The sequence below is a fragment of the Diceros bicornis genome, chromosome 6 (genome assembly GCF_020826845.1).
Source record: "Diceros bicornis minor isolate mBicDic1 chromosome 6, mDicBic1.mat.cur, whole genome shotgun sequence".
Classification (NCBI taxonomy): Eukaryota; Metazoa; Chordata; class Mammalia; order Perissodactyla; family Rhinocerotidae; genus Diceros; species Diceros bicornis.
Genome location: NC_080745.1, coordinates 88,458,856 through 88,475,851, shown reverse-complemented (window position 1 = coordinate 88,475,851; position 16,996 = coordinate 88,458,856). Strand labels below are relative to the sequence as shown.

The 16,996-nt window shown below is 40.3% G+C and overlaps 1 protein-coding gene across 1 annotated transcript in view; it reads left to right on the top strand.

The window, feature by feature from the left end:
- The first annotated feature begins 1 nt into the window (after nucleotide 1).
- The window catches only part of DHX32 (DEAH-box helicase 32 (putative)), a 39,539-nt gene continuing 22,544 nt past the window's right edge, over nucleotides 2-16,996 (top strand). The window contains exons 1-3 of the mRNA XM_058544261.1: nucleotides 2-520; nucleotides 9,412-9,605; nucleotides 15,516-15,888. Coding sequence (XP_058400244.1) covers nucleotides 239-520; nucleotides 9,412-9,605; nucleotides 15,516-15,888 — 849 coding nt within the window. The 5' untranslated portion in view covers nucleotides 2-238. The remainder of the gene's footprint in view (nucleotides 521-9,411; nucleotides 9,606-15,515; nucleotides 15,889-16,996) is intronic.

Below are 16,996 nucleotides of genomic sequence, written 5' to 3'. Positions count from 1 at the left end.
ATTGACAATCACTTAATGTGCTAAGGGTGCCGAGGTGAGCCAGCACAGTAGGTAACGCAGCAAAGAAGAGCAGAGGGAGATTTGAGGAATTCAACTTGCTCAAACCTTGGACTGAAGTCTTAGAGATCGGGACATCTGAGCTTGTGTAGGTGGACTTTTCAGCCCTGTCCACAGTGGGTTATTGACAGGAGGAGCTTGATTGTAGAATGTCGGCTGCTTAAGCTCACTGCTGGGCAAGATGGAAGAAGAAGAACTGCAGTGTCCAAACTCTTCCTCTGAAAAGCGCTATTTTCCTGAATCCCTCGATTCCAGTGATGGGGATGAGGAGGGGATTTTGGCCTGTGAGGATTTGGAACTAAACCCTTTTGATGGATTGCCGTATTCATCACGTTATTATAAACTTCTGAAAGAAAGAGAAGATCTTCCAATATGGAAAGAAAAATACGCCTTTATGGAGAATCTGCTTCAAAATCAAATTGTGATCATTTCAGGAGAAGCTAAATGTGGCAAGAGCTCTCAGGTGAGTAGCTGCTACAAAAAACCATTTGCTTTATATGTTGTACTTTTTTATTACTTAAATAATTACAGCCCAGTGTTCTGTTTAATGGTGATATTATTTAAACCAAAAAAACAAAACAAAGCAAAAAAGAGCATTAGCAATTCAGGCATGACAATTAAGTTACCTAATTTTATTTATTAAAGCTGGCTGAATAACAGTTAATACTTATGTGGTTATTAATTGTGTTTAGTGTACCACTGAATTTTCTCTAGAAAAGTAGAAAAAAATCCATTCAGATTATCTCATTGTGCATATTTTAAAAGATGTGATAGATGTTATTTACCTGCCATAGATCTGAGGATTAACTTCCCTATTTACGTGCTCGACAGTCTGATCATCAAGATGTGTGGATGTGCTTGTTGGTGAAGCGGTTAAGCTACAGAAATTAAAAAGCACAAGGAAATTCTTATCTTCCTGACTATAAGAAATAACTGAGGGCCCAGATATGATCCAGGCCCTGGGTCACACACTTTGGGATCTAATGTGGAGGAAAGAATTAGGGTAGATAGTTAATGAATACTTATTGTCTAGTTTGTTGTTGTTATGTTTGGACTTCAGGTTTTGATTTTAGTGACATCTGTATTTTACTGTTAAATTGTAAAGCAAGCAATAAGCATTTTTATTTTGGAATTCACTTATAGATTCTTATAAGAATTAGAATGGACCACAAAGATGAGCTGATAGAACCCCTTCATTTTTCAGATAACGAAACTGTGGCCCAGAGGGATTTGATAATTTGTGTAATTAATATCGTGTAACTTTCTGAGTTGGAATTGTAAGAACACTTTCCACTATACATTGCTGCTTCCAAGTTGTTTATTACCTCTGGGGCTTATTTGTTCTAACCATGACTTGAAGAGAGGAGGGATGTACAATAGGTGGCTTTTTTTCTTTAATTTATAGCTGCCAATATCAAGAGTTGATTATGATTTGTTATTTGTTGTGATGAGTTATCGTTACAATGAATGATTTCAGTTTGTCACAAGAAGCTAATGATGAAAACTGCATGAATGTTATTTTTCTGGTTTCTGTGGACAAATGGCAAGTTAAATTATTTAAAGTTTTTATTTTGCAATAATTTCAGACTTAGAAACAAGTTGCAAAAATAGTACAAACATTTTCCATATATTGTTCACCCAGATTTCCTTGGTTAAAAAGGTTAACATTTTACCACATTTATTTTGTTATTCTCTCTCTTTCTCTCCATACACACACACACACATGCACACACTCATTTTTATTCTGAACCTTTTAAGAGTACGTTGATGATGTGATGCCCTTTGCCTCTAAATACTTCAATGAGTGTTTACTAAAAACAGGGCATAGCCACAATATAATTATCAAAATCAGGAAAGTAATATTGACATCTCAGTATTATTTAATTTGTAAACATTCAGATTTCATCAGTTTTCCCACTAATGGCCTTTATAATAAAAGAAATATTTTTAGTCCAGAATCCAATCCAAAATTACACTGTATCTAATCATCATTTCTCTTTAATCACTTCTAATCTGAAACACCTCCTCACTCTTTCCTTATCCTTAATGACCTTGACATTTTTGAAGAGTACAAATTAGGTATTTTGTACAGTATCCCTCAGTGTGAGTCTGTCTGATGTTTTCTGAGGATTAGAGTCCAGTTATGCATTTGCAGCAGGAAGACCATAGAAACTGTGGTGTGGTCCTTAGTGCATCATATCAGGAGGCACAAGATTTTTTCCCGTGACTGGCGATGTTAAGTTTGATAACTTGGTAAGGTGGTGACTTTCTTGTTCTTATTGTAAAATTACTATTTTCCCCCTGTCATTTAATAGATATGGGGAGATACTTTGAGACTATGTAAAGTACACTTCTCATCATGCATTCACCTGCTAGGTTTAACATCCTTTGGTGATTCTTACCTTTGACATTATTACACTGGTGGTAACCAAATGGTGATTTTTCTAATTCTGACATTCCTTCTACATTTAATATTTGGAATTCTTCTGTAAAGTTGAGCTTTCTCTTCTTCATTATTTATTCATTTATTTGTGTCAATGTGGACTCATAAATTCTTATTTTATTCCATGGGTTATAATTTATTACTAAGCCCATTTATTTTATTTCTCAAATTGTCCCTGATAGGGCCAGTGGGAACTCCTTCAAGATGACTTCTGTGTCCTTCGACATGTCCTCATCGTTCTTTGAGCAATTCTTTGCTTTCTGGCCCAGTAAAATGTTACAGGCTCATCTAGTATGTTCCTTGTTCTGGTCTTAGAAACAGCCATTTTTCTCAAGGAGCCCTGATTCATTTTAGTGGAGAATTATATTTAGAAACCAAGATCTGGGAACTAAGTGCCCATTGCCATTGGCTTATCATTGCTTGTAGACCCTCTCCGTGGACAGAGCAAGGAAACAAATGTGTGTGGGTGTGTAAACACACATCTGTCTATCTGTCTGTCTGTCTGTCCATCCATCGATCCATCCGTCCATCCATCCCTGTAACTCTCTATTTCTCTTTATGTCTCTAGCTCTATTTCTCTATTTCTCTGTTTCTTTCTATTTCTCTGTGCGTATTTCTTTCTCTATATATATTTCTGTTTTATCTCTATTTCTGACTATCCCTCTTATGTCTTAAAAACCATGAGTTCATACTGATGCCTCTGATTCCAGTTCAGCACTGCAGGGTTCATTCTAGCCTTCTCCGTTTCCTCGTTTGTAACTCCCTTCTCTAACTATGAGAAACCTAGCTCTCATTACTCACAGTATCTTTACTTGTTCAGTTTTAGAATACTCCTAATGTAGTTTCAGAATTGCTAATCCACACTATTGTAAACAAAAAACAAAAAATTTTTAAATATCTACTCCTTGAGTTTTTTTTTAGAATTTGTGATCTTTAAGAGCAAGAATTATTATCATATATTATGTAACATGTTATGTTAATACCTAGCAGTGCTTTCTCTTGTCATCTTTAATTTCTCAATCATTTTAATAAATCATGCTTGTTTTCTGTTAAGTAGAAGGCAGTGTGTATCTTCAGGGTGGGGAAAATCAAAATATTCCTCAAATGATGAGAAAAAGAGCCTATTCTAAACTAATTTAAATAGCGGGAGCATTGATTGTTTTCTTAATTCTGGAAACAACTTGGTTATTTTTTAAAGAGCTTCCAAGACCGTTTTCTTGTTCCTCAGAGTTTTAAACCTTTCAAAGAAAAGCCTGTCTTTAGACCCAAGCCTTCCAAAGAGGACAACAGGTATTTTGCTGGATCCTAAAAATGTCATCTTTCTTTGGTGCAGATGGGGTGAAGGCTGTTTTGTGACTGTCCTAGCGGAAAGAGGGCAACTCTTCATATGTTTATAGAGCCTTTGCCTATTACCTTTTTGGGGGCAGGTTTATGAAAAAGCCTAAAAGAGAGTGAAATGTTTTTAGAACTATTTTACTTGCTTCTCCTTCTCTAGCTTTTGTCCCGAAATTTTCCATGAAATGGATGGGTTAGTGAGGTAAAGAAGCATGGTGTAACTGAGACGTAACCTAAATGAAGAAGCTGTATGGTAAAGAACATCTCCACCTTATTAACTGAGTAAACTCGTCCACCATTTTCTGCTGGTAGATTCTACCTGTAATTCACTCAATGCCAAGATATGTATGAATTGTGATATCCAGAGATGTGTGACATTTAATTCAAGAGGGGACCCACTGCTCTGTAATGTATTCTGACATATTGGTTCACATTGAGTAGCCTTAGGAGCATGCTCAGGCATAGGTACTTTGCAGGAATGTTGTTGTAGGGATTCATGCATTTGAGTGAGTTGGTGGTCCTGAAGGTTCCCTCCAACTTTTGGATTCCATGATTCTGGTACTGAAATGAAAGTGAGTGGTTGGGACCTTGGCACTAGCTGCAGCCTCAGTGGTCCAGAAGAGGAATCAGGCGTCGTGGGCAGACTAGTGATATAATAAGGGCTTGGGGGCCTTTGGGACTAGGATGTGTTTAGTAGTAGCTTTGTGTCTCACAGACAACTTTTTGTCTCGCTTCATTTGTTCATATATCCATCACTAGCAGTGGATGAAAGGGCAGGAAGTTCTACACTAGTGTGTCTCACGTGGATGTCCTCTAGCCACAGTGGCAGTGATGAGACTGTATGCAGATGCTTGATGCTGCTGCTGCTCTCTTGGTCTGATCTGGATTGGGTCCACCCTGAGGACCCTGGGCCCCAGCTCTCCCAGAATCCAGCAGCCCACCCTCCATGCCTGTTGCCTGGAGTCAGGAATGGAGCATCTTTGCTTTGCTTTCTCAATTTGTACAACTTGTAGAACTCCAGTTACTACCTCTAGTTGATAAAGCCTTGATGTAGATTAGATTTGTGTTACTCAGCGGACTCCTCTTACCCCTTCTCATAGCAGCAGGTTGGCCAGAGTCCTGGTGGTTTCCTTTCAGGGAGGAGATAAGAGCCGAGGGCACACATTCTCACTGTCCACTCGATACTGCTTGCCTAACTTGCCTGCCTTGAGGCAGGTCGAGGCGGGCTTTGGAGCAGAGCGTTAAGGCATGCTTCACTGTCAGGCTTGAACACATTTGGCACATCGTACAGTCCAGAAAACGGCATTTTACAGACGGATTGAGAGAATGTGAAAAAATTGTTAGATAAGTCCAGAATGAAAATAGTTAAAGTCATGATTTCTAGTAGGGAGAGTTTCTAGACCAAATATGTAAACTTGGGTGTTGTCTATTGCCAAAACTCTCAGATAAATTTGTAAATACGTTTATTTTTTTCATGTGTTAAAAAATAGTTTCCTATTTTGTTCCCCAAATTGCACGACTTTTGCTAAGTACTAAAGTGCCATTTAAGGCACAGCCAAAGTGGCCTAGAATTCAGTGTTTCTCTCTGAAAAAAAAGGTAAGGCCAAATGACTCATAGAAACATGCAGGGATTTAAGCTTTCCTAGTTCCCATAGTGCCAATTTATAATGTTTTTAAGTTCTAGGGGAGAGGGGACGAATGTCTTCCAAAGAGAAATTTTAGAAAGAGAGACGAAATCTCTAACAGGCACATAATTCTTTGGTGAAAAGGGTAAGGTACTACTGGGACAAAAAGAAAGCCACTCCTAAAAGAGAATCAGGGCACAGAACGGTACAGTATTTATTCTAAGTGCAGAGAATACAGGAATTCCCTGTGAAGCTGTCATCCTAGTGTCCCTAGAAATTATGAAATGTTCACATTTCCAGCCATTGCTGAATCATAATGTTTGTCAGCTAATACTTTGAGTTTGCTAAGGCATCAAACTTCACAGTGTGCCTTAGCTTGCTTAGAGAGATTCAGAAGGTGTGCAAAAGCAAGGAAATTGTAATAAATAAGACAAATGATTTCATGTTTCTCTTTCTGTTCAGAGACAACCCTTTCGGTTTGTATTTGCATCACTTACTTGCTGTTATTATCCATGTGTAACTATTGCTGAAAGGGGCGATACTTCATAGTCAGAGCCACACTTGAGTGGGCTCTCTGCAATTAGTTGTGACTTGTGCTCAACTCTTAACTTGGCAGTGTCAGCAAACATCCCTACATTAAGCATAATAGCATCTGTTCAGTCTTTCACTGGTTGTTTTAACTGATATTTAGAAGGGCTGTTCCCATTTCTGAATTAATTTTTTTGCCTCGTAGTAGGTGAAATAATTTGCTCTGTTGTGGAGGAGGGCAAAAAAGGAAAATGAAGACTGTTGGATTAGTATATTTATTGTACTGCCAGGCCTATATGATGTTCATACCATTATAAACATACTGTAATAATCTAATCCTTCAGAATTTATTTATGTGAGTAGATAGAAATAAGTAAAGTCCAAAAACAAAATGAGAAGCTTGGGAACATGGCCCATAATCATTGGAATATGTAGAATTCCAAAGTTTGAAAGCAGCTATCCTGGATCTTAAAACAATAACCAGACTAAGCATATTTAAGTATTTTAATAAAACTGGATGGTGTAATTTCAGCAACACTTCTAGCTATGTAAAACAGGGAGCGTTGTCATCATAGTACTGTCCCCTGACACTGCCATTAGGCTAGAAAGAGTCATTTAAAATGTTAACTGCTGAGAATCTTGTGGCTTCAGTTACCAGCTTTGTATAATGATGCTTGGAGGCAAGTGTGGCATGGTGGGAATTACACTAGGCGAGAAATTGGAAGATTTGGGTCAGTCCTGGCTGTGCTGTTTACTGGGAGCATGACTTCTAAGCCTGCTCCTTCTTTGTAAAGTGAAGGTGTGGCCTACAGGCCTTCCAGAGATTCCTTTCAGCTCTGAAATTCTGTGACTTCTATGCCTACCTCTAGCTCTGGCCCCTCCCTTAGGCTCCTGGCCTGCTTTTCAGTTGATCTCAGGATAGCTACACCTGGATGTCCCCCCATCAAGATGAGCTTAATAACACTGACCACCTTTCTAACCCCCCCAAAGGTTATTTACCTCCCCTCCCAACTCCTCACTCCCCCCAAAAGAACTTTATGCTACTGTTTAGCTTCATTCATTCATTCATTTCAATTTATTTTATTTTCCAATTTCCTGTTGTTGCTAATGATACCATTATTCTATTCTAATAATGATACCATTATTACTTAGGAAAACTTCTAATTTTTAAGTTAGAAATCTTTTAGAGTATTTGTTTTCTTCTTATGCATAATTAGTCTGCTAGTGAATACTGCTCATTCTTCCTTTGCAAGTCCCTTGGTTTCATTACTTCTCTCCCATGCTAAGTACTGAGTCCCCACCTTTCTCTCCCTTCTTTTCAATTATTATGATGTCCTTATCCATCCATCCATCCATCCATCCATCCATCCATCCATCCAGATATTTATTAGCCCTTCTATGTGTCAGATCCTCTGTTAAGTACTGGGGACAACTATGAACTACACATGTGCAGCTTAAGGATCTGTTCCAGTCTAGTGGGGAGACAAACATTCAAACAAGCAGTCTTAATACAGTTTTTCGCATGAATGATGTTTGGGGTCTTGGCTAGGCAGGGTCCCTTGATAGTGGACCCTGACATGAAGGGAATCAGTTTAAAAAGTAAGGATTTGGCAAGAATAAAATATTACTCGCTAGGGATTGAGGAAGATGGAAAATTCCGTATGAATTCCCAATTAGGTGATCTAGTGATTGTGAAGCAATTCAAGGTAGAGTATGTAGAATCATAGAATTTAAAAATATTTCTGGAAAGTATCAGAAATTAAGTTGTTCATTCAACAAATATTTATTGAGTGCTGGGATTACTTGGTGCCCAGGACAGAGCTCATACTCCAGCGGAGTGAACGCTGGAAACAGACCAGCAACCACAGGAAGTGTGATCCGCGCCTGCTCGTCAGGAGGTACACTGGGGGGTCCCCTGCCGAGGGGCTCACAGCAAGCCTTGTGGAGAACATGAACCCGAGCTCAGACTTACAAATAACAAACTGGTGGCAAGCCAGGCCGACTGTGGGCTCCTGACTTTGGTTCGTGGGTGCCCTGCTCTTTCCTGTGTCATGCCTCCATTTTAGGTTTCCTGAGCACACTATCTTAAACATTCATCTTTCGTAGAATGAAGTGGGTATTGAGTAAATAGTTACTGATTAGTTTTCAACCTGTTGACAAGGCTGACACCTATCTTAAAGTGGAGGAAGTACATTTGCACTTTTAATCAATGGGAATTTGCAATCTATGGCAGTTGTTCATTTTGCAGTTACTTATGATTTCTAGTAAGTTATATTTATTTTTCAAAATATGAGGATTAAAATCTAAGAATTCCATAATGGGTCTAGTAAATAGCAAATCTCAAGAGAATTAAAAATGTTAAAACTTTTAAATACCTTAGATCTATTAAAAAACACTCTTAGAATGATTTATTTTAAAAATACATGTAATAAAGCATAATTTATTGACAGTGCCTTAAGATTGAGGCATACAAATGAATTCAGTACTTTCCACTATAATAATTCTTGCACAAGTGACTTTGATAAAATCAATTAATCCATAATACATTTTCAATAAAAGGATTTTAAAAATAAATGCCTTAAGAGCAGCCTTGGAATTCTCTTTCCAAATCTGGATGGATTGGTTGATTATCTCACTGGGCTTATTTTTCATTGTATTTAGATAATAAATGCCAGTGTATTTTAGCTTTTATTACCAAGGAAATGTTAAGTAGGCTTATCTGGTTATTTTGTTAAGATCATTTAGTTTAAATGTAAATGCTTTAATTTTGAGTCACTACTTTTCATCTAAATGCTATTTAATATTTACATGGCTGTACACACAATAGTTTATACCTGAAGCCATATTTTTTATGGAGCTTTCTTGTGACTGGAAAGAAAATTATAATCTGTAAATATGTTAGTCTTTTTAGAAACACAGCTGAGGTTAAAAATATTTTTAGGACCCAGCCCAGTGGCGTAGTGGTTTAGTTCTTGCTCTCCACTTCGGCAGCCCAGGGTTCAGATCCCTGGGTGCAGACCTACACACTGCTCTTCAAGCCATGCTGTGGCGGCATCCCACATACAAAGTAGAGGAAGATTGGCACAGCGACTGTCTTCCTCAGCAAAAAGAGGCAGATTGGCGACAGATGTTAGCTCATGGCCAATCTTCCTCACTAAAAATATATATATTTTTAAATTTTTGCCTTTTATTTTTATCTGCCTTGTATTCATCTAGGAGTCAAACTTTCACAGTCCGTGCTAATTCCTGTTTATTCTTAATTTTATTTACTAGTAATAACTCTATGCATAAACACAGATTGTTCAGAGTTTCACTAAGATGTAGTGCAGCCCACTGGTGAAAGAAAAAATCATTTATAAGATGAACCCTTGATTTTTTGTTTCATAGCAGCAGCTGATGCTGTCTTATTTTCACCTGTTAAAGGTTCCTCAGTGGTGTGCTGAATATTGCCTTTCCATCCACTACCAGCACGGGGGTGTGGTGTGCACACAGGTCCACAAGCAGACTGCAGTTCAGCTCGCCCTCCGAGTAGCAGACGAAATGGATGTTAACATTGGTCATGAAGTTGGCTATGTGATCCCTTTCGAGAACTGCTGTTCCAGTGAAACGATCCTGAGGTGGGTTTTGGGGGATTTCATGTGCTTTCTCTGGTGACTCTTGGCTTGTGTGCTACCATCCTCAGAGAGCATATTCTTGCGTTCTATGTTGTAGGCATCTATATGTGTAATCATAATGTCTCTCTCACCAGCCTGACGTGCACCTTCCGCTTCTCCACACTGGCGCCATCGGGGACTCCTTGTCTCGACTTCTTCTGTGACTCCCCATAATCCTCAGGAAAAAGTCATGACTTGTTGGGTTGCTGCAAAGACCTTCACGCTTGTGCTTCCCGAGCCCCACCTCACGAGGGGTCCATATGAGTTGTCTGTGTGCCAGCCAAGTTGACACCTGTGGTTCTCTGTGTGCCTTTGTGCCTTTATGCATGCCATTCCCTCTGCTCGGAAGGCCCGTGCCTCTCCTGGGCTGGGCTAATTCCCCCTAGTCATGTAAGACTCCATGTAAGGGTCACCTACTCAAGGAAGGCTTCCCTGACCCTCCTGTAGTGTAAATTAGAAAATGCTCTGCTGGGCTTCTATAAAACTCGGTATCAGTCTTCATGGTGGCAGTTTAGACCGGTGTTTTCAAACTGTACTTTTCAGAGTCTTATGGGTTCCAAGGAGCCTTCTCAGTAGCTACCACAAGTTGTGGGAAAGAGACATCCTTCTTTTATCTCTTTTTTGTTTTAGCTTCATTGTGAGATTTCCTTTGCATAAAGGATCCCAAGAGCTTAACACACAGAAGAAGAGAGAAAAGAAAAAGAAAGAAGGAATGTTGGAAAAAATCACTGCTCTGGGCCAGTGCCTCTCAAACAGTTTAATATCATAGCCCACATAGAAAGGGGGAGCATCTGTACAGCACCTCAAGGAAATGCAGAAAGCTGCCTGCAGCCAAAGATGACCATCCCAAGGGCTTCAGCTGCCCCAGGCACTGCCTGACTGCTCCAAGGGCTGAGGAGACACGTGTCTTGGCAGCAGCGTATCTGCGCATCTGTAACCCGTTTGTGTGGTACCCCAGCATGCCATGGCACACCACTGGGGAAGCTCGGCTCTGGTGTGACAGGGATGGGATGGTGCGGTGTGGTATAGTACGGTCTAATACAGTACAGTGTAACAGGGATGCTCGCATCCTGTGTCTGACATGCTTGTCCCATGGAGGATACTCAACAAATTTGATAATGGAAGGAAGCACTGTTGCCCCCGCCCAGCTGGCTGCTACAGACTCTAGTGCAGTTCTTTTTCGCATTTAGAAAGCCCATGTAACTCATTTGGTTTATACTAAGCTGCTTTCGCTCAAATGTTTATCTTCAAAAATAGAAGACGTTGGTCTTCAGGCTAGTATCAAACCATAGGGAATCATTTGACCAACACCACTACGACTTGAACTTCTTAAAGATATGTTACCTTCTACTACTATAACCATGATGTCCCCGAGTCATCACATTGGTATATATTTATAAATTATTTATTATGCAAATCGTCCATGAGTGAATGAAATGAAATGTAAAAACCTCCCTGCTTCTTAGGAACTCACAAACTAGTTGAAGAATTGGAAGGACAAAACGATCCCTAAGCTTGGCAGATTCATTCTTTCTCCTTCACATTTTGAAGTGGCCTCTCAAATGGTCATGGCTTTAATTAAAGGACGGCTCTGACTAGGTTCTAAAGTTATTTTATGTATTTTTGTATCTTTAATGCCATCTAGATTTTGGAAACCTTTTGGAAATGACTCTTGGATGTAGTCGCTTTTAAAGTGAAATATTACCATGTTTTTATCTTAATTAATATGGATCAAGCGTATATACATATGTAGTTGTTTTTTGAGAAAGCCACAGAGATAAATAACTGGAGAAATCAAATACTGTTGTCAGAGTAGGTCGAAGACACATCTCACCTTTTAAACATCTATGATGTTTTGGGACTTGGCTTTCAGGTGATTGCTTTATGGTGAAAAATCCCACAAGCATCTAATCCTGACAGTCAAAGAAAGGACTACAATTGATGTTGAAATTTTTGTAGTTCTCATCTGCATGTGGCATTCCTTTCTCAGTATAGAAGACGGCTTTCAGATGTGGTGGGGCTGAACGCAGGTGCACCTTTGAGGTGGGGGGCGGTGGCAGCCTGCTTTGGCCAGTGCAGGTTCTGTCTCCTTCTGCCTTTGCTGGGCTGCCTGGGCCTCTCCTGTCTTTTTCCTTCCCTTTACAGTTCCTCTTGTTACTGGGACACTGTGCTTTCCTTTCCACCCTGACGTCCCCCAACCAGTGCAGAGTCAGCAGATACTCTGATTTGTCGCTAACAGGGTTTGAGTCACAGCAAAGAGGCCAAAACTACTGAAAAGCACCCTATGATAAAGAAAATAATTCCTGATTTTCCTCCTGCTATTGTGTCCTCTGCAGAGAAGGCGACGTGGCTGTGAAATGAGTGTCTCTGCCACTTACTCACTTGTAGCCTTGCGCAAGGCACCTAACCTCTCTGTGCTTACGCTTCCTCGTCCGTAAAATGGGTGATTGATATTCCTGCTCATAGGGTTGTGAGGCCTCACTGGGCTCATGTGTGTGACTGACGTGTGTAAGCACTAGGTACACGTTAGCCATTATCATTGTAAAGGTAAATCAGAACCAGATTTGTCTTCCTGGAGATGGACGCTGGCCATAATATTTAATAAGCCCAGACTGAATAGCTGCTTAAATGAGAGGATTTAAGGTTGACTACTAATTATGGGAGGGAATGTTCTGTATCTGATACTTTTTTCATTTTCTGTGTAACCCCTTTGTGTCTAATCCTTTAGGCACATGATGAGCACTTAGTAAATGTAATCTTTAAGCCTACTACCATTTTTTGAGGTGCTACATATAACAACTTAGTTCTTTAAACTTTTTTCTGGCCTTTTTTAAAACAGTGGATATCTGAATATTATGTAACTAAAATAGTCTTCCTGAACTAGCTATCAAGATATCTTGTAGAAGTGACACATAGATTTCAAATACTGACCCTCTAGAACACAGATTTTAAAAGATTTACTCAGATTCAATATATATAATTTTAAGTTCAAATTCAATATATTTTATTTTAGAAAATATTAATAAAACTTTTCTATATTTTATTATATTCTTAGCTTTCAGAAATTTAGTCTTAGGAATTTAAAATATAAATTGCATTTCCTGAAACCTTGGCAATATATCTATTTTTTTTACGTAGTTATCAGTAACAGCACTTTTTTAAAGCACTGTGTACACAATCTTATTAACATAAAGGTAAGAAATAAATTTCTGTGTTGTGTAAAAAATTGAAGGTTTGTATAGTAAATTTTAGGGTTAAACTTTACTATTCCTTTAGTATTATATAATCTAGAAGGCCAGGCCTTCTTGTGGAGTCGAGTATTTTTAAATACGTCGTCGTCGTCTCCCTTTTTAACTAAGCCTGGATATATTTACATGGCACGCATACCTCCTCCACCTTGCGGGGAGCATTTCGTCCTATAAGACCAGTGCGTAGATGAGTTCTGTGGAGAAGGGAACAGAGATTTAATTTCTAACATTAAGAATAACATCTAGCATAGATTAACTTGTTTTTAGACAAGAGGCAGTAGTAACTTGTATCACCATATCATACTCATTAACCTTAGCAAAATATGTCCTGAACGCTAGATTTCAGATGCGTCTCTGTTTGTATCTTGCACAAAATGTAATACTGTAGTATTCAATACATTTTCTCTTTTAAGTTTGAGAAAAGGAATAATCAGCAATTCATCATTGTTTGTTTGGTAAGACAGAGAGTGAGAATGAGTATGACAAGAAAGGCAGAGAGCAAACGTTTTGAGCTCATGAAGGTGCAAAGGGGAGAATGTGGACTTTATTACCAAAACCATGGAGGCCAAGGAAGCAATCTTTGTAATTTGACAGGAGATGTAATAGATATTCAGGTGTAAATCTTGACTCTCCTCCTGGCTTTATGACCTTTCTGAGCCTCAGTTTTCTCATTTATAAATACGGGATAGTAATGTCTGCCTTGAAGACTTATTCTGAAATGAGAAATGTATGCACCAACACAATGCCTGGCACACACTAGGAGCTTAATAAATGTTTGGTCGTTTTTTTTCTTTCTTGAAAGAGGTTGAGGACTGTATCAGGGTCCCCAAGACCACCCCCAGGTTGGATGATTTGCTAGGAGAACTCGTAGGATTCAGCATATAGTTGACTCACAGCTCAGATTGACTGCTGTGAAAGGAGACGAAACAAAATGAGCAGAGGGAAAGGTGCGTGGGGTGAAGTCAAGAGGAGACCAGGCACAAGCTCCCAGTGCGTGTTATACATAGCATCCAGCAGCCTCTCCCAGTGGAGTCACACAGGACACGCTTAGTTCCCCCAGCAATGAGTTGTGACAGCCCACATGAAATGTTGTCCCCCTGGGAAACTCATTGGAGACTCTGTGCCCGGGGTATTTATTGGGGGCTGGTCATGTAGGCAGCCTCTGCCTACTGTGTTCCAAAATTCCAGACCCCAGAAGGAAAGCAGGTTAGACCATGTTGTTGGTACAGACGGTCAACACCAGGAGCTACTCTTTATCAGTTCTGGGGATGGTAAGAACCCTCCCAAATCTTGTAAGTTCCCAAATGCCAGCCAGGGGCCAATCTTGCCGCAGGCCTGTCTTAAGAATAGCAGTTTCAGACCTGCCATGCACAAGGACAAATAAACACCTTAAATGGATAGAAAACTTATAGGATTGGTTTCCTCAAGGAATAGTATAGGTAAATATGAAAATAGTGTCAGAAAGAAGATGTTTACATGTGTGCTGGATGACTAATAGGTATATATCTTTATTCTTTTTAAAAATAAAATCCCAAGAACTACTGGAAAATTCCATTAAAATCACTAGTGACCCCTTCCTTCTCCAGAAATGCTGGCCAGTTTGCATTCTGCCCTCAAATAGGTGGTTACTTTCTAGATGCTTTTATTTGGTTATTGTTTGGGCAGCATCTCAAACTTGTTGACACTGACATCTTGGTGATACTGTGTCCACAATGTGCCACCAACAGCGAGCTAGTAGTGGACTGACTAGCTGGGCCGTGAGCCTGAGCCAGGGTAGTTCTTCTAGTATCCTTTTTTTTTTTTTTTTTTGTGAGGAGATCAGCCCTGAGCTAACATCCGCCAATCCTCCTCCTTTTTTGCTGAGGAAGACGGCCCTGGGCTAACATCGGTGCCCATCTCCCTCCACTCTACATGGGACGCCGCCACAGCATGGCTTACCAAGCAGTGCGTCGGTGCGCGCCCGGGATCCGAACCAGCGAACCCCGGGCCGCCGCAGCGGAGCGCGCACACCTAACCGCTTGCACCACCGGGCCGGCCCCTAGTATCCTTTTTTTGAAAAGTGTGTGCTCTGACTCAAAATTCTTCCATTGATGAAAGAGAAGTTTTCCCTGACAAGGGTATTTTGCCATATTACTTTTTTGTTTAAAAAGCGCAGAGCGGGGCTGGCCCGATGGCGTAGCGGTTAAGTGCACGCGCTCCGCTGTGGAGGAAGATGGGCACGGATGTTGGCCCAGGACCAGGCTTCCTCGGGAAAAAGAGGAGGATTGGCAGATGTTAGCTCAGGGCCGATCTTCCTCACAAAAAAAAGAAAGCTCAGAGCAAATATTAAATGTAGCTCTTGTTAATATCTGTAATAACATTTAGGGCAGACGTCTGTAACCTCAGGTCAGCAGTGGTCTTTAGGGGGTCTGTGAACGTACACAAACTGTGTTTAAAATTTATGTGCATTTTTCTGTTTTGAAGGTCTCTAGATTTTATCAACTTAAAGGAATCCTGGCCCGGATAAAGATTTAGAACTCCTGATTTAGAGAAAAGGATATAGGAAAGGCATTTTTGTTGTTGTTAGGATGTTTTTTTGTATGATTTTTCATAAGAATATTCTAACTTTAATGTTTTTTCTTTGTAGGTATTGTACTGATGATATGTTGCAGAGAGAAATGATGTCCAATCCTTTTTTGGGTAGTTATGGGGTCATCATCTTAGATGATATACATGAAAGAAGCATTGCAACTGATGTGTTACTTGGACTTCTAAAAGATGTTTTACTAGCAAGACCAGAACTGAAGCTCATAATTAACTCCTCACCTCACCTGATCAGCAAACTCAGTTCTTATTATGGAAACGTGCCTCTCATAGAAGTGAAAAATAAACACCCTGTGGACGTTGTGTACCTTAGTGGGGCTCAGAAGGAGTCTTTTGAGTCTATTTTACGCCTTATCTTTGAAATTCACCACTCTGCTGAGAAGGGTGACATTGTAGTCTTTCTGGCCTGTGAACAAGTAAGTAAGTAATATTCTAACCTAACAGAGTAATAAGGTTACTTATTGGGAACCTGTCAGCGTTGTTGGGAAGCTTTTAATAACTAACATACAGGTTTCAGTTTGCTAATTAACTGTTTAAATATTTAGTTCCAACATACCTGATTTTTTTATACTTTAGAAGAAAGGTAGAGAGGGTAAATAAAACCTGTGCTGAAAGGAGAACAAGAAGTGTTTCTAAATCACATGCTGTTCTGAAAACAAAGAAGTGGGGTGCGGCATTTCGAGGGGATACAGAAATGATCTCCAGAGCTAACTTCCTTCCACCAGACTCGGGCTGGATCTTGAGCCACCCCAACTGCAGAGTGGAGCTGCTCGTGCTTGCTGTGGGTTGTCTCAGTGGAGAAGATACACACTGACTTGTATCACACTCGCTGCCTCCTTATGACCAGAGCATTTGCTGGAGACGAGGAATATAACCTAAGTACTTGGCACAGAGTTAAGACACAAAATGTTCCCACAGGTGTTCCTACAGGAGTCATTGGAGTATTATGCAGAAAAATATGATTTATAGCACACCCAGAGGGCTGTCTCCCTGCACTGAGGCTCCTGCGATTGGAAATGTACCACTGAGTGTCTGTTACTGCTTTTTTCCAGTTGCGGTGCCATTTGGGGTTGCTTTTTCTTTTTTTTTTTTTGAGGAAGATTCACCCTGAGCTAACATCCGCTGCCAGTCTTCCTCTGTTTTGTATATGAGCTGCCACCACAACATGGCCACTGATAGGCAAGTGGTGTAGGTCCGCACCCAGGAATGGAACCCAGGCCACCAAACTTAACCACTAGGCCACTGGGGCTAGCCCAGGGTTGCATTGTTTTTTTGTGTGTGTGAGGAAGACCAGCCCTGAGCTAACATCCGATGCCAATCCTCCTCTTTTTGCTGAGGAAGAATGGCCCTGGGCTAACATCCATGCCCATCTTCCTCTACTTTATGTGGGACGCTGCCACAGCATGGCTTGACAAGCGGTGTGTCGGTGCACGCCTGGGATCCGAACCTGCAAACCCCGGGCCGCCGCAGCGGAGCACGCGCACTTAACCGCTGGCACCACTGGGCCGGCCCCCAGGGTTGCAT